The 23,483-nt window shown below is 41.5% G+C and overlaps 2 protein-coding genes across 5 annotated transcripts; both read right to left on the reverse strand.

Annotated features, from left to right (window-relative positions):
* Window positions 1-337: 337 nt before the first annotated feature.
* On the reverse strand, window positions 338-13,503 carry pir (pirin). Of its 2 annotated transcripts, none has more exons than XM_053616877.1 (9): window positions 12,700-13,503; window positions 12,523-12,615; window positions 7,414-7,494; window positions 6,042-6,284; window positions 5,022-5,106; window positions 3,271-3,315; window positions 1,811-1,893; window positions 1,641-1,707; window positions 338-693 (listed from the first exon to the last, which is right to left on the reverse strand). In XM_053616877.1, exons 1-9 carry the CDS (start codon window positions 12,793-12,795, stop codon window positions 575-577), a joined length of 912 nt encoding a protein of 303 aa, XP_053472852.1. In that variant the 5' UTR covers window positions 12,796-13,503; the 3' UTR covers window positions 338-574. The 2 variants fall into 2 exon arrangements, with proteins under 2 accessions (XP_053472852.1, XP_053472853.1); XM_053616878.1 differs by having other exon boundaries at window positions 6,078-6,284; window positions 12,700-13,497.
* Window positions 13,504-15,591: 2,088 nt separating this feature from the next.
* Window positions 15,592-22,355, reverse strand: zgc:113276 (uncharacterized protein LOC553748 homolog). Of its 3 annotated transcripts, XM_053617412.1 has the most exons (9): window positions 21,814-22,092; window positions 21,486-21,658; window positions 21,145-21,360; window positions 20,457-20,751; window positions 20,190-20,323; window positions 17,578-17,817; window positions 17,190-17,351; window positions 15,910-15,999; window positions 15,592-15,762 (listed from the first exon to the last, which is right to left on the reverse strand). In XM_053617412.1, the coding sequence occupies exons 1-9, from the start codon at window positions 22,055-22,057 to the stop codon at window positions 15,592-15,594; spliced, it is 1,725 nt and encodes a 574-aa protein (XP_053473387.1). In that variant the 5' UTR covers window positions 22,058-22,092. The 3 variants fall into 3 exon arrangements, with proteins under 3 accessions (XP_053473387.1, XP_053473386.1, XP_053473385.1); XM_053617411.1 differs by lacking the exons at window positions 20,190-20,323; window positions 20,457-20,751 and adding an exon at window positions 22,307-22,355 and having other exon boundaries at window positions 21,814-21,985; XM_053617410.1 differs by lacking the exons at window positions 20,190-20,323; window positions 20,457-20,751.
* Between the last annotated feature and the right edge of the window lie 1,128 nt (window positions 22,356-23,483).

Consider the following 23,483-nt stretch of genomic DNA (forward strand, 5'->3'; position numbering starts at 1 on the left):
CGCCCCGTCCCATTCAAGCTGCTGCTGCGCAAAGCTCCTCATTCACTCCTCATGCACACACACACACACACACACACACAGCAACATGTGGTTTTAAATGTGAACCAGACCACCACGCAGGCTGAGCAGAGAGAGGGAGGGGATGGGGTGATGGGGTGGAAGAGAGACGAGAGGCTGGAGTCTGTATCCCTTCCTAAACACGGCAGTGCTACGCAATAAGAGGCAGGGCGAGGCTGACTCACTTCTTCGCATGCCGTATGTGCATGTGTGTATGTTTACAACGTCATTCCACGGCAGTCCTGAAAAGGAGTTTGAAACACGAGACGACGAACGGAGGTGGTTTCAGTACTCTTTAATGGTTTGTAAGTGGAGCTGTGTGTGTCTGTGCAACTCTAAACACGTCAACAGGAGCTATAATCTATGAGCTTACAATTAAATAAATGACAGGATTGCAAACAGCAAACGGAATGAGTGGCCTTCAGATCACCCGAGTAAATAAAAGCAGCTTATACTGTAGATTAGATTGGAAGATAATAAAAGTGCTTTTCCAGTAGCATATAAAAATTCCACACATTTACATTGTCCCACGTATTTTTGATTGCCAGTGTTTCGCTCTCTCAAATCCGTTTGTGCATGTTCTGTAGTCTGTAATGGTTTGCTCGATCTCCTCCTCGGAGTTCATGACAAATGGGCCTATAACAGTGGAGAGAAACACAGATACAGGATATGACACATCTGTCTGTTAACAGGGCCAACTTTTCCTCAACACCATCACGCTGAATATGAAATATAACAATGACTAAGGAAAAGCAGCATTAACATAACGGCATTCATATTTCTACTTGTTGAACCACACAGGAATAAAAGTGGGTTGTTCTTTTTTGTTGTTTTTTTTACAGTTCCTTCAGTTTGTGGGCTATAATTATTTGGACAAAACATTTGATCTTAAACTTGGCATGTTCATGTACTTAGCTGTTAATCCTTTTGTGACTGCGTAAAATCTGTGATACTCGTTGATACTCCGGATCAATATAGGGCCGGTCGGATTAGGAACTGATCCATTATCACCGCCGATAACAGACGCTCAAGCTATTACACACCGTCCACTTGTTTCACAGATCTATTCAAGTTATTTCGTAACCCCTCTGTAGTGGCCTTGGTACTTTACTCATCTATGACTCCATTCAGTAATAAGTGAAAACAAGTTTTGTGGTGTTTTTCTATTGCTTAGTTGTGCAAGGTCTGTGTGTGTGTGTGTGTGTGTGTTGTTCGTGTGACTGAGAGAGCTACCGGAAAGCCGGAGTTGAATTCCTCGTGTGTTCTTATCACTTTTTCCCCTAACAGTTCGCTGATCTTTTTCATGGGCTCTCCCGGGCATAAACGGCCAATGCAGTGGGAAACACTGTAATCAGCTTTATGATTTAGCTAATAAAGAACGAAAATGGTTCACTTTCTGTAGATATAAATACCCTCACATTAAAAGGTACATCGTGTGTTTTAACCTCATCATCAAACCCACTATCCTGGACTGCAAAGCCAACAGACATGGTGTCTTTCTAATGAATCGGTTCTATTTTTTGTGACAAATCCATGGCGTGTACACGAATGGTTTCTTGTTATTTTAACTGCAATGACAGTACCATGCTGCACCACCGGTTCCTTGATCGGTTCTCCAGCAATCAGCACAAAGTGTGCCACCTCGACTGCCTGGCAACAACACAAAAAATCAGGTCAGGGGTCAAATTTTATTCCATCACTTGTAAAACAACGTGAACTAAAGAAACTAAAGAAAATACTATTGCATTCGTACCTTATTTTCCACTTGGATACAGTCACCATCCTCAAAAACCACAGTGTGGTGAGGCTCGACTTCCTTCTGAGCTTCTTCTGGCCCTAATGAATGGAAGTATAATACTGAAACCATGCATTTAAACAAATGATTCAGTATTACATAACTTGCCGTCAATACCCGGCACCGATGACCGACGGCTGCTTCAGAAACGGGTCTTCCGTAGAAACGCTGTGAATCAGAAGAACGTGTGGGCAGGAAAAGTATTCCCAGAGTGCCCTGCCCTCGCTTTGATTCATGCCTTTGCTCATTCTTTAGATGCTGAATGATTATGATGTCTTTATCGAACACAGCTGCTCGACTTGTTTGCGCTGAATGGTAATTTGTTGATTTCTTGAAACAACTTCAATATCGAAGCAGCTTTCATTTTTTTTTTTCTCCCCCGTTCCAAATCATCTGCTAACAATTACGTCAAACACACAGTCAACAACGTATACTCGAAGGACCTTTTATGTCAGCTGCAGATAACCTACGAGATTTGCTCATAATTAGTTAAAACATTTGAAATGGAGAGCACTACATCAATATTTGTTATCAGATAACGTTTAACTGGAGGCCTTCCCGCCTTTGTCGACGATCCAAGCAGAACGTTTCTTATCCAAGACTGAAATTCTTTCTTTTCTTTTTTTCTTTTTAATTGGAGCTGATAGAAGAAGTTTAAACATGTTCTCCCTGTACTCCAAACAGAGCTCAGAAAACATGCAAAGATTAATCTGACTGAAAAAAAAAAAAAAAACACTTTCCTTGCAGGCTAAAGCAGGGGATTTACACTTTTCATACCTGTTTATTATGGATTCCATCTGGTTCCTGTATGCCAGCTCTTGGACAAGGAGATGATTATAACGTAATAGTCTACATTGTTGTCAAAGTAGTACTCGATACAGAACGGAGTTATATTAAGACTCGTGCAAAAACGTCGAAGAGAAACTAATTTAAAAGAAAGTAACAAACGTACGTTCATTACGCAATATACAGGCGCGATACAAATGCTGGACTGCGTTCAAGAGGCGCGTTGTTTTCACAAAAGTCTCCACAAACACACCAGGTTGGAAAATTCATCGACTAATGACCGTGTAGAAAATCCGCCTCCAAGCTGGAAATCATCAAAACCGACTCAATAAATCAACACTTCAAACAGCGCTATAGTAACTGTTCCTCAGGCCAGGGGTGTGCGCTGTTGGCGTTGGAGTGAGATCACAGAGGGAACCTCATGGGTTCGTGTCGTGTCCAAGGCCGGGAGAGAAAGTGGAAATCAAGATTTACTCAGACTTGCAAGGAAGACAAGAAGACCCTGATACCGGAATTGTGAGGGGGAGAAGAGAAAAAAAAAGAAGAAGCACAGACTCTATATTACGGATTTTACACAAAAGCTTTCTTGTGTCTGCACGCAAATGGAAATGTCGAAGGAAGTTAGTACTCACCAGTATGCACGATTCCCGAGAGTGTGTAGATAAAAGCGGTCCAACCTAGTCAGCAGAACAGAATACGTCCTCAATACATTTCCTACGTGTTTGGATTATATTAATAATAATAAAAAAAGGGGTCATGAGTGTGAATAACGCATGAACATGCCTGCAGCTCACTGATAAATAACAAAGTCTTCTGAGGTCATTCTCTGAGGATACGTATGCACGGGAGTGGGCCATTTATTTGCCACAAACAGGCTCGTAACTATTATGACTCAACAGCTATTGTCTCATTAATGCGCAGTAGAATCCTCGCCGAGCACTCGGGTGCGTCGTATTATGTTATTCAGGAAATATAAAGAGCTTCAGGTAATGTTCACATCAAATATCAGAATGGGAGAAAAGTGTGATCTCGGTAACTTTTAATCACTCTTTACATCCGTGACGAACAGAAAAGCATTTCAGCACGCACAAAACATCGAAGCTTGTGGTACGTGGGCTACAACAGGAGAAGACCACATCGGGTTCTACTCCTCGAAGCTTCGACGTGCTGTGTGTTCTGGACATGCTTCCATAGCTGTAAAGAGTGCTTATTTGAGTTACTATATCCGTCCCGGCAGCTCAGACTAGTCTGGACGTTCTCATCTGATCTCTCTCAACAACGAGGCGTTTCCACACAGAGAACTGTTGCTCACTCCGTGTTCTCGGGTCTTTCACCGTTCTGTGGACTTTAGAAACTGTACAGGCTGCCGTTGGGTGAAAATCTCAGGAGATCAGGAGTCTCCGAAATACTCAAAACTCGTTGACTGAAGCTCTTGACCTGTATCTGCATGATGCCACTTGAGATCAACTCCAGAATTATTGGCACCCTTCATAAAGATTCAAACATAGTGTTTTTTTTTGTGGTAAATTTGTTTCATGTCGTGCTGTAAATATGACAGAACATGTAATTTAAGCACATTTATTCTATGAACGTAAAAATGTTTATGTATTTAAACAAAACCAGCTGTCACAGTTATTGACAGCTCTGCATTTAGGACTTTTGCGTAACCACCCTTTGCCAACTGACGGTGCCATTCCCTTCTAATATACAAGATTATTTTTGCAACAGTTTTCATTTACCGGACGTTGCGAGTCTTACAGTCGGCGATCTGTGCGTGAATCATTTCCCGGACTGTAGTGAACGCTCCCTTTAGAATGACCTTAAGGACGGAGCTTACATTCATAGCGTGAGTACTCTGGACATTCCAGGGAAAAAAAAGCGAAACCACAACAAAAGGCAACCATTCATTTCCCTACAGCTGTTTTTCTCTAAATGTAGACGCTGTCGTGCAGAACACTAGTTTTTGGAAGAAAAAAGGCCGTGCAGAGGTATCTGATGGTCAGTAAGCATGCTCGTCTGACTCAAACGCCGGAAACACTCGTAATCATCACTGTGAACCGCAGTAAGAACCAAACTGACGTCTTTGGAAGCATGGTTCTGACAGTGCTCACGATATGGGATAGATGTTTGTGTTGACTAGTCAAAGTGAAAGTTTAAGTGTACGGGGCATGTTTTGCGGTGAGGGTTTAAGGAGGAGAGTAATCGTCCTCGTGTCTACATTTTCATGGCGTACGACAGACATCTGTGAATAGAGAACAGCTGGCAGCGCTTTAGATGAGATCTGTAGTTACTGCCAGTGCATGATGGGTATATTCGGCGAAACAGCACGGTTTCTGTTGGAACTTTTTCACTGAATTCAATCGGTACAGACGCTGATTCTTACCCAAGGGTATTGGCTGCACGTGTTTTGCACCCTCACTGAGTCGGAAGTCAAGATAAACCGTTGGAGTTCTGGTGTAGATTTTTGACTAAAAAAAAAAAAGAGAGAGAAAAATAAAGCAATATATTATATTATTATATTATAATTCTAAATAAACCCATTTCCAGGATCCTGGATGTACATAACACACTGTTTTATCGCTCTAACTATATGACTGAATATTCTACTTTTTCAGAATAATTGCTAAACTTCTCGGATTGAAACAAGACAAACGGGAATTTGTTTTTTATTCAACGATTCAACAGCGACGGGAAACTTTCCTTCATTTTTCGATTCTGGTGGCAGTGTATACTGTTTTTACTGTTGCTGTGGGGGTTTTTTTTGTCTATAACATTGGTCTAGCATTGTTTTTGGGAGCTTCAAAATGATTTAAGGACATATATTCCAGTCTGGACCAAATATACTTCAATATGTTCCTAATTAGGTTTAATCTTGTTTTAGTTTCCTGGTTATTTTAATTAAATAATCAGTTTTGTCACATACATTGTTAGATAAATTGTTCAGTTTTTTTTTTATTGTCTGCGTCACCAGTATTATCATGTTCTTCTACTACTACTACTACTACTACCAATAATAATAACAATAATAATATAGCAGTACATTATTTACAATGCTCTAGAAATACTTTTCATCTTCTCCCAGACTGAACATTCTAAACAATGTCGTATTTCTCAGCAGATGTGATAACAGAGTATAAGCCTAACAGCGAGCGTCTGGTTTCAGGCAACACTTGGCTGCTTGACTGACCTAATTTAGCTTGAGTCCTGGGTCACTTCCACTCGTTTCTGCCCTGGGGGACCCAGACTCAGCCACAATTCACATTTACAACATTAAAACCCTACTTCCACCCCCCTAAAGTCTGTTCCCAATTTCCTGCTTTTGTCCGATAAAAGGGGGGTTGGGGGGGTGTTTCAAATCCAAATAAGGTGTAGTAACTTTATATAGTATAAACTGACTAGTCACATGATTCAAGGGCCGCTGTGGATGTTTGATCCCCACCTTCACCCCGAGGGCTTCTCCCGAAATGACGGCCACAGTCACACCATCTATGCTAGGCTTAGGAATCTGACTGTTCTTCAGTTCCTGGTACTGAGGTTCCACCATTTTATCGGCTTTTCGCAGGTTCACCCAAAGCTGAAGGCCCCGCATGGGTTCATCTGATAGAGGCATCTCTGCATGAACCACACCTCGTCCTGCAGTCATCCACTGCCGCAACACACACACACAAACACACACACACACACACACACACACACACACACACACACACGAACCAACTTGAGAAATTATTTTTCTTTCAGGCTCATTCCTGAACTGGTTTAAGATTAAATCTGTTTAATTTAGTATGACCAGGTCTGAAAAAAAAACCAAGCCGCACAAAAAACCCACAAAGCTCTGTACTGTGACCAATTCTAATCCTCTAATCCTAGAGTCAAGGTTCATACTGGGTGATATTTGTCTGATGATCACACCCAGTTCAACTGTCTGGGTGGGGGGGGGGGGGGGGGATGAATGAAGTACTTTTTATTAAAAAAAAAAAAAAACCCAAAAAGAAAACAGTGGTTGATTCGGTTAATTTAGTGTCACATAATAATCCTATAACCTGAAGCACATCTCAGCCGATATAACACAGCAAAGTGCTATTACTCTTATAGTTATCTCCAATAAAACGCTGCTTGCTCCGACCTTTTGGTCCAAAAAAAGCAGCAAATGACAGCGAATGTAATCTTTAGGTTAAACGAAGTGCAGGTCTTGCTTCGTTGTAAAAATGAAACATTTTTACAAACACAGCTTCATGTGCCCTTTGGGTTCTGCCTCTCTTATTCTGTGTTTCACTACGGAAATTTTCCATCCATGCTCTCAGACCTAGAGCATAACTCTGTGGTTTGAGTTACGGAGTGAAACACTGTCAGCAGCTTTCATAACTCTCTGGTCCTGCGGGTGGCTGAGTGCTGCTAAGGTGCTGAATAAGAACACTGGTGTATGTGTGTGTGTGGGGGGGGGGGGGCATATATCACAAGCCTATTTTCTCACTGACCCCTGAGACAGAAAGACAGCTTTAACAACACTGGAATTATAGGAAATGTCCCACAGGTCTGATCTCTTATACTGCAACATATTGCAGAAATGAGAATCTTTTATTAATATACGGTTCGTCAGTTTAAACTGACACCTGCCCGACAAGCACGATTAAACTCTTTAAGATTCTCAGCACACTGTTACATCTCAATACAGAGGATTGTTTTTCAAAGGATTTACTCCTGTTAATCAAAGCCGAAAATCATCCACTGATGACTCTGTGTCGATCTTAATCAGGCCTCGGTGTGTGGTCTACCTGCAAATCCCCAGCTTCCAGTGTTCCACAATGTCCACAAAAATCCTCGTGAGCCGATGCACCACTTAGAAGGTACGTTACCTGTGGAGAAAACAGACACGGGTTTTTGTAATAGCACATGTACAGTGGGGGAAATCAGTATTGAACGCGTCAACATTTTTTACAGTAAATATACTTCCAGTGAGGCTATTCACATGAAATTTTCACCAGTTCTCCAAGGCAAGGAACCAGCTGAAATCCGCAAGTAATTACACCCCCTATCAGTGTAAATTAATACCAGCTGGGTTAGTAAATTGATGGTCTATAAAAAGGCTTTTCATTACCAAGGTGTCACACAAGAAACATCTCATGATGGGTAAAAGCAAAGAGCTCTCCCAAGACCTTCACAACCTTATTGTTGTGAAACATATTGATGGAATCGGATACAGACGTATTTCAAAACTTCTGAATCCTCCAGTAAGCACCATTGGGGCCGTTATCCACAAGTGGAAGCAACATAACTCCGTCATCTACCGGCCACGCACAGGAGCTCCTCACAAGATTTCTGACCAGGGAGTCAGAAGAATAGTCAGAAGAGTAGCCCAAGAGCCAAGGACCACTCAGAAAGAGCTCCAGAAACACTTGGAGGCAGCAAGTACCATCGTCACAGAGAAAACAATAGGCAATGCACTCCACTGCTCACGCTCACTTCGCAATACTCCATTACTAAAGAAAAGGCATGTCGAAGCTGGTTTAAAGTTTGCTACAACTCATTTGGACAAGCCTATGAAATACTGGGAGAGAGTAGTCTGGTCAGACGAGAGCAAAATTGAACTTTTTGGCTGTCATACTACACACCATGTTTGGAGAAGAAATGACACTGCACATCATCCTAAAAACACTACACCAACAGTGAAGTTTGGAGGTGGAAGCATCATGGTGTGGGGCTGTTTTTCATCACATGGTACGGACAGACTTCATATAACTGAAGGAACGATGAATGGAGCCCTTTACCGGGAGACTCTTGAGAAGAATCTGCTGCCATCCACCAGGATGATGAAGATGAGACGTGGGTGGAGCTTCAAGCAGGAAAACGATCCAAACATACAGCAAAGGAAACTCTCAATTGGTTTCAGAGAAAAAAAATCAAGGTGTTAGAATGACCCGGTCAATCACCTGACTCGAATCCAACTGAACAAGATTTAAAGACAATATGTTTAGAAGAACGGACCAAAATCATACCTGAATACTGCGACCATTAATTTCTTCATACAAGAAGAATCTTGAAGCTGTCATTACAAACAAAGGCTTGTACCCTACAGGAGATTTAGGTCCAGATAACTCCCATTCATAGTTCACACAACTACACTGATCAGCCATCACATTAAAACCACGGACATGAGACGTGAATAACGTTGATTATCTCATTACACTGGCACCTGACGAGGGGTGGGATATATTTATTAGGCAGCTAGTAAACAGTCAGTTCTCAAAGATCTGTTGGAAGAAGGAAAAAAGGGCAAGCGTAAGGATCTGAGCGACTTTGACAAGGGCCAGATTGTGATGGGTCAGAGCGTCTCCAGAACGGCAGGTCTGGTTGGGTGTACCCAGTATGCAGTGGTCAGAACCTACCAAAAGTGGTCCAAGGAAGGACAACCGGTGAACGGCGACAAGGTCTTATTTTCACTTGCAAGTTGGAACCAACTGGCGCCAAAATGGTTGAGAACAACGCACAGAGCGGCCAGACCCTTCTGTACACTTTTATTTCTCCCCAGAACAAACGCATTGACAAGAATCCCGCCGAGACACGTCGTTCCTCGGATCACAGAGGAGCATCAAAGCTTCGATTTCTGCGCCTCGGACCACCTGAGCCGGCCAACACGACTCCCCGCCACATGCCCGAGCAAGATCAAGTCAAAATGACATTGAGTGTCTGGGTGTAATTAACTATAGGAAACATAGTTTGTTTTGTATTTGTAGTAAAGTGATTTGTTATTGAGTAACCTGACGTTGACCTGATTGTACGCGGTTTCTTATGATATATATATACACTGTATATCCCGTTAGGGATGTAGCCTATACAAAGTGCTGCTTTGATCTTTGTTTCTCTTTCTCTCCTCACGTCTCCACGAGCTCCTTTGGATGCGCCGGTTTCCTGTTTGATCTCCGAATTAAGCTTAGGGTTTCGCGTCCTGAGCCGAAAACGTCCGTCCCTGAACTGTAGAGACCCTGTAGTGATTTGGTGGATAACAGAGTAACATCACATCCTTCTTATTTCACCTCTGAAAACTTTCCACTCCTTTGAAAACTGGGATCAATTCATTGAAGCTAGATCTCCTTATAAATCCATAACTGTTATTTAAAAGTCCACTTCCAACACGCACGGGGTGTGGAAACCTTCCAGTTCAAATTTCCCAGTGTTTGATTCACTCTTCGTTTATGCGTGGGCGTGACGGCATCACGCTCCCTTTTTTCTCAAGCCAAGCGTGAGCACGCCCTTTATTCATGTGTGTGTGTGTGGTCACATATCAACAGGTTTCTTCCTCATGTCTTTTCAGGGATTTTTTCCCTTGACACAATCGCTTCTGGCTTGCTCGTTAGGGATAAACCTAAATATCTGTCATTTAGATCTGTAAAGCTGCTTGGTGGCTATTACCCTTGTTAAAGCACTATATATGAGTGCTCGTTGTTACTGCAGCGCTTCAGAGTAACATATTGAGCTGACATTCAGTAAAGCTTTTGCTATTCATTCTTATATAAGTGTATAAGCTTTCTTTATACAACGGTTAAATTAATATAAATGCAGGCTGCTCTACAGTCCGATCCACGTCAGGTGTTGCTCCTGATTCCTGTTTGGTCTGACTGCTGCTTTCCATGAAAAAGCAGAAAAAGAGTAGTGTCTCCTGTATCAAAAATGATAAATGATACAGCTAAACCATAGATGTTGGCACTTGCCATATTCCACGATGATCACAGCACAAGCCACAAGCTCAGATAAGCAGCAGAACCTGCTAGAATGTGGAACACTTGAACAGATGGAAAAATGCGCTTGTCGCTCAGTCTCACCGGAAACCAAGATGAACCAGGCATAAAACACGGTATGCAGAAAAATGATATCTGTGTAGCGCAGTCAAACATAGAGGTGATCAACTGAAATACAAAAAACACCCCCATCGCTGCATTCCCTCCTGGCTTCCTGGAGCTGCTACATCTAATGTAAAACACAGATGCTCGCTTTCGAATCCAGGCCCACCATCCCTCACGGTACACAAAGAAGATACGCTTCGAGACTCTTCTCTGTCCTGGAACCCAGGTCATCTAATGAGCTCCCCCTGGCTGTCTGGACAGCTGAGACCTACCGATTCACCAAGATTCACCAACTGAACAGCTGCTTAGGTCATCCATTTTTAAAAACCCAGAGACTACAAAGCTCTTCGGTAAACCGCTCTGAATAAGAGCATCTGCTAAAAGCGGTGAACGTAAATGAAAAAAGTAAAAAAAAAACAAACAAAAAAGTGTATCGCTGGCGCAACGTGCAGCACAGTAGAGCATGCAAGGGATAAAAACTGACTCAAGACTGGAGAATACCATATACTGCTCAGCAACATTCAAAAGTAGTGAGTGTATTATCACAAAAGAGGACACACGCTCAGGTAGAATGGAAATAAGAGGTTATAAAAAGCTTTGGTGACTTGGACACCTGTAAGGCCAGAAAAGAAAAATGGAATGATTGGTCTGTGGACACTGAGTTACACGTCATACGCATGTGACTTCAGTGGTTACACACTGCCCCTGGTGGTTAACATGAGTAAAATCATTTGTCCAAGTAGTACGCCCAAAAATTTTGGCTGGTGATGGCGAGGTGCTTAAAATGCCAAAAATACCATGGTCAGAATGATAATTTGGCTTGAAATGCTTTGATCTAGCAGGAAACAAAACCAGAGCAGGCAAAAAAGATTTGAAGTTAAATACCAGAAACATATTTGATGCTGAACCATCGAAATCAACTTGTGCTTCATGCCTCTGAGCTACTGAATGTAGTATTGGCTGATGTGAGTGGTTGATGCTAGAAGTTAATGCTAGCCCATGCTGACCCGGATCCACTGTCAAAAGCACACGAGAACTGGACCATGGAACAAGAAGAAGGCCTTGTCTGATGAATCCCGTTTTATTTTACATCACGTGGATGGCCGGGTGTGTGTACGTCGCTTAAATGAGGAAGAGATGGCACCAGGATGCACTACAGGAACAAGGCAAGCCAGCGGAGGCGGTGTGATGCTCTGGACAATGTTCTGCTGGGAAACCTTGGGTCCTGGCATTCATGTGGATTTTACTTTGACACGAAAAACCTGCCTAAACATTGATGCAGACCAAGTACACCTCTTCTGGTTGTGGGACCACACAACCACAAGCCATTTGAGTTGTTTTTTTGTTTTGTTTTTTTTAAGTGACAGGTGTTTACTTTAGTAGGAAGTCGGAGTTCATTTGTTGTGTTCACATATGCACAAAAAAAATCCTGAGTCATGGCTCTGAAACTATTTGGAGCACCAAATGTGAAACACCTTAAGTGTACTTTTAATAAAACAGTTGCGCAATAGCGGTCTCTAGTGGTGAAACAAGGGCACACAGGCTGCATCAGTGCTGAGTCACAGTGAGAAGGCTAACGACATTCACCAAATCAAACTCTTGTCCTCTTGGCTATTCTCAACAAATGCTTATTTATTCATTCATTCATTCATTCATTCATCTATTTATTTATTATTTAAACAAGAAACACTGATTCATTTTAAAACTAATATATTGTCATATGTCCAGGCCTTTTAAATAATATCATTTTAATAATAATTATTGCAATAATGTGACTCGTATACAGTATACGTATTGTATTGTATTGTCTGATATTTATTAGACTTACAGGTTTTGGATAGATGTCTCTTTAATGTGTGAAACATCACTTAATTGTTTTGTGTGTGTGTGTGTGTGTGTGTGTTTTAATAAACTTAAGCTACACTGATTATTCGGCTTTACGATGGACCTCCAGCTTCCCTGAGAAATACACAGTGTTTTTTGATATAGATGTAAAGCTATAAAATCGAAATAAGTGATCAATGAACAGAAGATGAGTGTTACCGTCTCAAATCCACGGTGAGGATGATCAGGAAACCCTGCAGGCTTCCTCACACAGAACTCATCCAGCATCAGAAACGGATCCAGGTTTTTCAGCTGAGAACAACCCAAACAAATCATTTCAGTCTTACACACTAAATACATCACCGTGCTTTACCGATGAAGTCTAAATAAACCCACTTCTTTTCGCCCGATGCTCCTCTGAACTCTTGCTCCGACTCCCTCAGACTGCTCCTTGCTTAAAACCACTTTACTCACATTCCTTGGCTTCATCATGTTTAATCTGCTTTCTTACCAACTTCAGCACTTGACGCAAAGCTACAACGTCTGTGTTATGGTGTGCTAATCAACTAATACAGTGATGTTTTGCTGCTCCACCAGTGGAACCAGTTGATTATATCTGGGACTCGATTCTTCCGGGTACCACACACTGTGGAATGAGATCCGACTCTTAAGACTCGATTCTTACGGGTCCCAGACATTGTGGAATGAGATCCGACTCTTAAGACTCGATTCTTACGGGTCCCAGACATTGTGGCATGAGATTCGACTCTTAAGACTCGATTCCACACCGTGATACTGATTCGGTTCAAGTTCGCAGACAAACTAGAGGAAGTCTTTCAGGGAAACCTCTCACTCAACATGAAAACACTGAAAAGATTTTCGTTGGTAAACTGTACAAATTACACAACTGCTTACAATAAAACAACGTTAGCAGTCCTAAGGCGTCTTAAGGCTGTATAACTGAAGGAGCTACGGTAATAACCAGCGTTAGCGCTACATAACTCTTCAAATGACGGTCCTAACTAAAATTTCAGCAACAGCTAATTTTTTTTTCTGTCTGTGTTTTGTTTTGAGTCGAACACAATCTCTGGAATCGACTTTATTAGTTCCGGGAACTCTATAATCAGAATTAAAGTCGAGCCCAAAATTTCTCGAATCGAGCAGCTATGTTGTTTACATTCTGTAGAGGCGTGAATTGCTTTTGCGCATGCGCACACCGGATAGGCTGCCGAGTGAGTCACGTGGATGCAAGTACGTATTGCTGCAGCCTGAAGACATCCAAGTGGGAGGTACTTACCTCCATGTGGGAGGTACTTACGCCGCAAGTAGGCGGGATTTCATAAATGGGCGTGATTTAGGCGAAAATGCGGAAGTGACGGATGGTATGCGGAAGTCCCCAATCGCTCCGAGGTGCGCGGTGATGAATGAGGACAGGAAGTAGCGACACTAGTGAAAAACACTGATTTAAAACTAAATATCAACACTTTTTTCTTGTAGTTTTAAGTATGCCTGTCCAATGCCATTTTATTTTGAGTGAAGACTGAAGTTGTCTAATGTATAATAATTGTCTAATATTAAATATTCATTTTATAATTCAACAGTATCAGAAACAAACTTAAAGCGAGATATAACTGCACTCATTGAGGTGAATGTGTAACACCATTATAACCAACAATTTTTTTATTGCTCAATGATTTTGTTTTTAAGTGAACTATTCCTTCACAACAAAATCTATTACAAAATATGTGCAAGTTACTCAGAAAAAAAATAATAAAAATTTGCATATATTTACAGTCCATAGTGATAAACGGTGCCGTGCATTTTCTCTACACAGTACGTTTATATGGACAGCAATAATCCGATATTAACCTGATTAAGACAACACTCTGATTAAGAAACTAGCATGTAAACAGTGACTATTGATGACCTTAATCTGGATAAAGTCATACTTGAAGTAAACACAAACCGAATTAAGACATGTGGAGTATTTTAGTCGCATTATCGATGAGCATTATAGAGATGTACACACCGTTGTCACGCTATTAAAGTTGTGTGGGAGATTTTGCCACATTTTGCGACAGGACACGTACACACACGGCAGTGTACACACCTCCGTTTATACCTATCTCTGTGTATAGGTTATTCCTTACAGGGACAGATCACAATTCTGTTCCTGCAGAAGTTTGTTTCAGAAAGCAGCATTTGCGAGTTGTAAGCCTGATAAAGTAGATTGAGATTCAGCAAAATCTATTACAGACACAAGGATTAGACGAAATAAAGACCATGGCAAAGTCTTCTGTGAAAGTAACCTGCAAATAACATGGTTACAGAAGAGTTAAGGCCAAACCTTTTTTTTTGCAAGAGTATGTTTGTGTTATTTTGAGTTATTACATGTTTACCACAAGTGGACAAGGCATTTCTGCCCACAGAACTGTTGCTCACTGAATGTTTTTTATTATTATTATTATTTTTTTTTTTAAGGAGATCAGCAGTTTCTGAAATACTCAAGCCAGTCCGTCTGCCACCACTGAAAACCATGGCATGGTCATCACTGAGATCACATTTAACCCCCAATTCCGATATTTCTGATGTAACTTAAAGCTAGTGATGCCACCCTTGATGCTGAAGCTTGGAGGTATAAAAAAAAAAAAGAAAGAAAGAAAGAAACACTGTTGCCAAAAACACATGACCAAAGCTTCATGTCAGCACATAACCATGTGACTGCTTTGGAATTTGAATTAAAAGAAGCTCAAATCCTGGCGCATGTTTTTAAAGTCTATCAAGGACATAGTCGCTTGAGTTAGTTACATGATTAGTGATACAGAGATTGTTTTTCTTAGAGATTTCTTTTTCTTTATTAAGTAATACACAGCATTACTTAATGGGAGGAATCCTTCAGTTTGCCATCACTACAAAAAGCTCTTGATCTGTATCTGCATGATTTTCTGCAGATTGGATAACTGCATGAACAAGCAGGTGTACCGGTGTTCCTATTAAAATGGCCAGGGTCTGTATGTACAGTATAGTCTAACTGCATACCCAGTGCACTACATCTGCAAACTAGTACACTACATCTGTCTGGAAGGCAAGTCATGGCAGGATGTTACTATACAAGGACTTAGCACCCTTATCAAATGCATGCAGACATAGAAACATCCACCATCAGGCTGGAGCTTCACAGTGGCAAACTTGGTCATGATAGCTTTATTAATTAATTCTGGCCAGACATAATGTCACTTGCAATGCAAGCTTTTCTTCCCAATGTGAAACGTCAGCATGTTTTCAGCATCATAGCCACATGAGGCCATGCATGTGGGAAATGTACTCTTCAGTTCGTGACTTTTCCACTTTGGTGGTTTCAGTGTTCTGTTCTTCACTGCCGTGTTCATCTATGATATCCTTGGCAATGCGCAAAGCTGCCGCCTGGCCTCCTGCGAGGTTCACAGCATGGGGACCAACCTGGCCATATCATAAAAGGACGTGCGTATACACAAATACAAATAAATAAACATTAAAACGTGCATATTTTCTTCAAGATCAGCTGACACATTTTCAAAGAGGACAATATTGCAGCACTATACATAATACAGCTGCAAAATCTGTTACCTGAAGCGCTGCATACTGTCCCATCAGGTAAACAGGACATCCAGGAGCCCACTGGAGTGTCTCTGATATGCACGGCCATCCTTCAAGCACCTGCAAAACAACAGGGATCATTTCCTTCAGTAGGACATACAGTCAGTATGCAAAAGACTTCAGTTATGGAAGACAGTTTAAAGCATTTCGGTTCAATTTTATTTGTATAGCACTTTTAACAATAAACGTTGCCACAAAGGAGTTTTACAGAAATCCTGATGTACAGTAGCAAGATTTCTCTAGATTTCCCAAAATGTTCAAAGTAATTGTTAAATTCCACCACCAACACATGTACTTCTGCTAAGTGTTTAGCTATTTCATCAGTGTATTAAACGCTAACTACAAATACTGAGACGCTTCAAGGAGAGGTTTGAAAATGGCTAAGCTAACACACTGACACTAACAGATTCATAGAGCAGTCAACGAGCAGGTCAACACGAGTAATACGACATGAAGACATGAAGATCGAGACATGAAGATCGCACCGAAAGTTTAAGAAAGGGAAATGCAGAAAATGCAACCGAAAGACCACAAAACTGAAGGCAATCCAGTCAAAGTCTTGTTCATCTGTGAGAAGTCTTTCAATGGGCCATGTCGAAGGACAGGTTGCATCGAACAAAACATTTTTTATAGAAATGTAAAGCAGAATATGACAGACTGTTGTACATTCATGAAGACAACACCCAGAGGCAGTATGTCAGGAGAGCTAATGCAAAGCACATCAACTTCCTTTTATGGAATCACATGGATCTGGATCTGTCATGGCCTGAGGGTGCATTTCAACCAACAATGTAGAGGTAAAAAACAAACAAACAACAAAACAGTGGAATGATGAATGCAGAAGTGCGACCTGTGTGAAAACAACTGACTGATAAAAAGACACTGAAAGCATGACTAAGGCCATCCTGTAGTGGAAGACCGATGGTACTAACTGTTTCATAAACTATCAGATGTCCATATTAAGGTCTCATAGTGGGTTTTTGAAGCACAATGCGAAACTAGTGCCTATAAGTTTCTATTACCTGCTAGTTACATTACCCTCATAGCTCTAGTGCATAGGTAAAGAAGCAAACTTCAGACTTCTAAATTAATTAAACTAATTAAACTTCTAAATTAATTAAACTAATTAAACACCCATCTGAACTAATGCTTTAAACTAAACTTTCTTGAGTGGCCTACAATGCTGACCGTTCCATACAAATTACTCTTCTACATACTGTTTTACTATCTTAAGCTAAGAAAAGGTTGACCTGAATTGGGAAATGCTTCTTGATGTCTGAGAGTAAGGGGTCTTGATTAACATCCAGCTTGCAGCCGGTTGCAAGCCAGATCCTGTCACCGGTCCATTTTTCACCATCACAAAGGGAGACCTTCCACGTCTGAGTTTCATAGCACCACGCTGCCTCAGTCACCTACACACAGACATTACTGACTTTTAATGGTAGTACTGCTGATAAAAATATAATACCAATGCAAGCAATGTGGCTTTCTTTAGTATAAGTGACATAACATGTCTCACGTTCTGTAATTTAATGACAAATTTCCCATGTAATATAAAGGGGAACAAGTCAGATATTTAATGAACCTAAGGTTTCTTCAAACAAGTAAATGACTCAATGAGCGAGTCAATGGGGATACCTGGCAGTATGCCTTGACAAGCAGCTGCCCTGACTGAATGAAAGGCTGCAGGTGTGCATACGCCTCCGGTGTCACGGCTCCTCCTTTGCGAGCCTGTTTGATCATTGCTAGCCTCCTGTGAAGACTCCTCTCTCCATAGAACTGCCGCAGGTAGGCCAGGCCATCCAGCTTGATACCGTGCTCAATGTGCGAGTAGCGGCCGATCAGACTCTCCACATCTCCAACATCAAACTGTTTGAGCTGCACAGACAGTGGAAAATACTGGATGTAGTAACAGTAGCTTTTGAGTAGCATTTTTATCTACACTCACGAGCCTCTGTAAAAGAACCATGTATAACCCTGCTCATTAATTTCAATTATCCAATCAGCCAATCATGTGGCAGTAGCACGGTGCATACAGATATAGGTCAAGAGCTTCAGTTTACACTCTCTAGAGTAGTGGTCACCAACCCTGTTCCTGGAGATCTACCTTCCTACCTACCATATCCCACCTGACCATATCCCATCTACCATAGCCCACCTGACCATCTAATCATTGCCTTAAGAAGTTCTTAAATAAATTAAAATGGGTGTGTTAGATTTTGGTTGGAGATGAAACCTGCAAGAAGATAGATCTCAAGGAAGAGGGTTGGTGACCAGTGCTTTAGAGTTTACACAGAATTGGGTGGGGGAAAAAAAACAAAAAACGTCAGATGAGCAGCAGTTCTGCAGTGCCTTGTTGATGAGCGAGAATAGTTCGAGCTATAGTAATTCTTTACAACCATGGTGAGCAGAAAAGCATCTCAGAAGGCACAAGTCACAGACACAGATGGGCTACAGCAGCAGAAGACCACATCAGTTTCAAGTCCTCTCAGCCTCTAGACCACAAAGGGCTGAAAGACAGCACAAGAAGAACATCACCTTCCCAGCTCTCCACATTCACTGCTCTTCTCCAGCTCCATCAGTAGATGGTAGTAATGATAGTGGTGGATATTTGCATGTTGCTCTATGCCAAAATTTCTGAGGTATATGTTTGGTGAATAGGATATTCATGTCATGGAAATTGGTCTGCCCTTTCACAACTCCAATTCCGAAAAAGTTGGGACAGTATGGAAAATGCAAAACAAACAAACAAACAATAAGAGTCATTTGAAAATTCAGTTCACGCTGTACTATATTGAAGACACATTATTAACACATTATTTGATGTTTTACTTTGTGAATTTATTTTTGAAAACATACTCTCATTTCAAATCTGATGACTGCGACACACTCCAAAAAAGTTGGGACAGTCGACTGTTTACCCCTGTGTAACATCACCTTTTCTTTTAATAACACTCACTAAGCGTTTGGGCGCTGAGTGAAGACACCAGTTGGTTAAGTTTAGCAAGTGGAATTTTCCCCCATTCATCCATCATGCATTTCTTCAGCTGCACAGCTGTACAGTTCCTTCGTTGCCTGATTTTGCGCTTCATAATGTGCCACACGTTCTCAATGGGAGACAGGTCAGGACTGCAGCAGGCCATGCTCGCACCCGCACTCTCTGCTTACACAACCATGCGCTTGTAATCCGGGCAGAATGTGGTTTGGCCTTGTTCTGCTCTGGATACCATGGGCACTGACACACACCCCCATACCATGGGCACTGACACACCCCCATTCCATGGGCACTGGCACGCCCCCATACCATGACAGACACTGGCTTTTGGACCTAACGGTGATAACATCTTGGACGGTCCTTTCCCTCTTTGACCCGGAGAACACGACGGCTGTTTTGTCCAAAAACTATTTGAAATGTCGACTCGTCGGACCACAAAACATGATTCCACTGTGTTACTGTACATCTCAGATGAGCCTGAGCCCAGAGAAGTGGGCGGAGCTTCTGGAGAGTGTTGATGTACGGCTTCTGCTTTGCATAGTAAAATCTTAACTTGCATCTGTGGATGCAGCGGCGAATGGTGTCGACTGACAAAGGTTTACCAAAGTATTCCCGAGCCCATGTCAGGATCTCCATTACAGACTCATGAGAGTTTTTAAGACAGTGACGTCTGAGGGATCGGAGATCACGCACATTCAGAAGTGGTTTTCGGCCTCGCCCTTTACACACCGAGATTTGACCGGATTCCTTGAATCTTTTAACTATATTGTACACTGTAGAAGGTGAAACGCCCAAAATCCTACCGATTTGTCTTTGGGGAAAGTGTTGGATTATTCACTGATGCATCTGTTGGCAGATCGGCGAGCCTTGACCCATCCTTGCTCTTAAAGGTCTAGGCCTTATTTAAGGAGGATACTATGAGTAGACGATTGCCTCACCTGTTTCACATCACCTTTTTATTTCAACTTGTCACATCGCTATTAGTCCTAAACTGTTCCTGTCCCAACTTTTTTGGAAAGTGTTGCATACATCAATTTCCAAATAAACGTGTATCTTCAAAAAACCATGCAGTTGATTAGGTAAAACATCACATACCTTGTCTTTATATGTTTTTTTTTGTTTGTTTAAATACAAGTCAAAGTACATTTACAAATCACTCTTATTTGTTTTTCTTAGCATTTTCCATACTGTCCCAACTTTTTCAGAATCGGCGTTATATATTAACCGTCTTCCTCGAGATCTCATGTCAGATTACCTGTACATGTTTGCGCAAGACCCAGGTCACTTGACTTGCACCTTGTTGCAGAGCCATGGAGATGATGTGGGCGCTGGTCAGGCCTCCACCAATTACCATTACTCTCTGGTTACTATGGCATACAGCAGGTGGGCCTGCGATAGTACAGCATTGAGTCCCTGCGTTGATCAGTTATTTTGCCACATCAGTTATTCTCATATTGTGAATAACAGCCCCAAAGGAAATTATAAGGCCAAGTCAGTGAGGGTATGTTGAAACCAGGCTTACCTGTGAGGTGACTGCCTTTAGCTTTGTGTTGCGAAAGGAGGTGCATCAGTTCCACCGTGTGCTGCAACCGCTCTTCAGGGTAATTCTCTGCAATTGCTCTCACCCATGGAGGGATATTTGCCATCTGTTCTCTGGTGGGTCCTGTGGCTAGCACCACTCTTTTGGCCTCAAGAGTGTCCCCAGTGTCTAGAGTCACTCGAAAGAATTCAACTTTCTTTTGTTTTTCAGAGAGAAGTGGAGTAATTCTGTCCACAGTGCCTTTAATGAGGACATGGTCCAGTTGGTACCTGCGCACCTGTTTGAGGCAGTGCTATACTGAATAAACTGAAAGAGGCGCTAGACGCTGCCATGCACAGAGTCCGTAGCAGTATCCTAATACAAGCTTACATGTGTATATGACATTTATTTAAAAGTGTCAAGAACTTTCCCACTTCTAGATGCAGCGGCATTTCCCAGCAATGTTTGATTAAAACATTTAAACGTTATGGTTTAATTCCATGCTTTATGTGCACTTTTATTAGTCATTAGTCATTCAGCAAGTCGGTGTCCCACACATACATCACACTGTACGTATCATACATTTACATTGCAGGTGAGTACGTTCATTTCCTCTTCCCATGCCACGCACATCGGTTCAGTAATTATAAGTACTGCCATGGTTTTGATCCATGCCACACTGACCCCAGACCTGCTCCTTGAAGAAGTCCACACTGAGCTGAGTTCCTGGCAGGCTAAAATATAAGTTTCTCTGCAGGCCTCGAGCAGCGCTGAGAAGCTTCCTGTTTTGCTTGCCAAGGCGTCCGTCATTAAAGAAGGCATTCTTATCCTGAATGTAGACCCTCTCAGGGAGGGAGTGAAGCTCAGCTACACGATCCTCCGCCAGCACAAACTCTTGCAAGGCTTTCTGGGATTGCACACAAGAATAATATTGCTAGGATTTAGATTTTGAGACATTATGAATGGCATTAGTAGCTTAGTTTCGATTGCATTTAACAAGTCAGATGATTTTTACCTTCAGTTTGCTTTTACCTTATTGAGAGGGTTAGTGTGTACCAGCATGTGTGAGCGAAGGTGAGGGATATTGAGGGCAGTGAACTGGCTCTCCCACAGGGAAGCCCATTCTCCATAAGAATCCACCACCTTGAAGTTCACATGGGGACACTGTAGGCATTGTGGGTCTTTGTGCAGTTCTGACAGTGTATCTGTGGAAACGCAATGCTTTATGAAAACAGACATGCTGCTTTCTCATTTGATGGAGTTTACTGGGCATCTCTTTGGAGTATATAAACTAATGCTTTATATAGATATAAAAGTGTTTCGGATCAGGCCAAGATAACGGTATAAGGATTAAACATACCAACAGATCTCCTCTTGCTCTTGGTCCGTCCAGTCTTGGAATTCGTCTTGCTGAGCTGTATCCCCTGGAGGATTTCTGCATTGGAGGAGCTGACATGCTGCTGGGGGTTCAAGAGCAGGGTAGCCAGAATGAGAGCATGAGGACCTGCTCCAACTATCAACACATCCAACATCTCAGAAAGACAGACAAACAGAGAAATACCTAGAATGTAAGGCACTTCTATATCAGAAAATAACATCGTCATAACCTTGTCATTTTCTTTGTATGGATTTAAATATTCCAACCACCGTAATTAAGGAATCAAAGACAATAAGCCATCTCCCATACAAGTATGAAGGAACCGTTACTGCTAGCTGTCAGAGCTGCTGGTAGAAGAAAAAAAAAGTGCATCAGCACCTTCTGACCAATCAGATCTGAGAATTCAACAGCACCATGGTATTATAAAGTATAAAGTGAACCATCAAGTTTAAATGATTCACTAAGCGGATACTACCTGATAAATCGTTTTCAAGGTCTGAAACACGGAGACCTGTTGTACGAAGTGAAGTTTGCAGACAGGCTGTATGAGACTCCTGTAACTCTAGCCGGTGTTTCTTTACATACACTGGACTCCGATTGGCTCCAAGAGTTGAGTGTCAGTATTAAAAATAACTATGCCATTCAACAGAGAGTCAAAAATTTGGCTCCTGACACGCACACACAATTTGCTTTTAACTCTTAACTAACCAGAAGGACAAGAGCATTTTTAATTCTCTTGTTTGTATGCAGTAATCTGTAAAAGGCACTATAACGTATTACTTAATGTTTGCGTGTTCTTGTTGGCACCTTACAAAAACAAGCAAGACGATACTACTGTACACTGAAGGTACACGCATGTATACAGTACATCGATCGAGGTATTCAGTAGCTTAAAGAACGTTCATCATGAAGTATGTCTGAAAAGTTACACCTAAGCGTATACTCGGTTAACCGGAAAACTCATCTAGGTAAGAAAAAAAAGCAATTAAAGTTAAAATAAATCTGATCCTGTGAAGCTGTGTATGAATTTTTACACCCAATTTTACTCCCCAAACTTTATTGTAGCGTTTCATTCTCCTTATACCTCAGCTAGCATGACGCATTATGCATTTGATCCATTTATAGTTCAGTTTAATGTTGCATAACATCCGTGAAACGAGTTAGAGCCTGTTATCGTTTGCGTTGTACACTGCAAATGTGACATCTAACCACCTGACGATATCTTGAATATAGTCAAATCTGTCTGTGTTTCTTACAATAAGATTGACCAAATATATGATTATACCGCTTGTTTCTAGACATTTTTACTCATCTCAAGCTTGAAATAATTGGCGATCTTTTTTTTCCCCCTTATTGTTAAGCAAACTTTTCTGCAAACAGAATATGAAAGCTAAAACAGGCGGTTTTAACTAAACATCTAAACATTTTACTAAACATCTAGACTAAACATCACTTAACATTTTGCATTTTGGACCCATTATTCAAAAATACAAGTTGGTTTAACTTATTTACTTACAACATACATAACCTTAAGATTTCAAGTGTTCTGAACTCAAAATCATGATTCATTAAAATAGCTCACGCTGGTCTTCCTTTGATGTGATTGGCCACGCAAGGAGTTCTGCTTGGCAACCAGAGAACTAATGCACTGA

This window comes from Ictalurus furcatus, chromosome 27 (genome assembly GCF_023375685.1).
Source record: "Ictalurus furcatus strain D&B chromosome 27, Billie_1.0, whole genome shotgun sequence".
Taxonomy (NCBI): domain Eukaryota; kingdom Metazoa; phylum Chordata; class Actinopteri; order Siluriformes; family Ictaluridae; genus Ictalurus; species Ictalurus furcatus.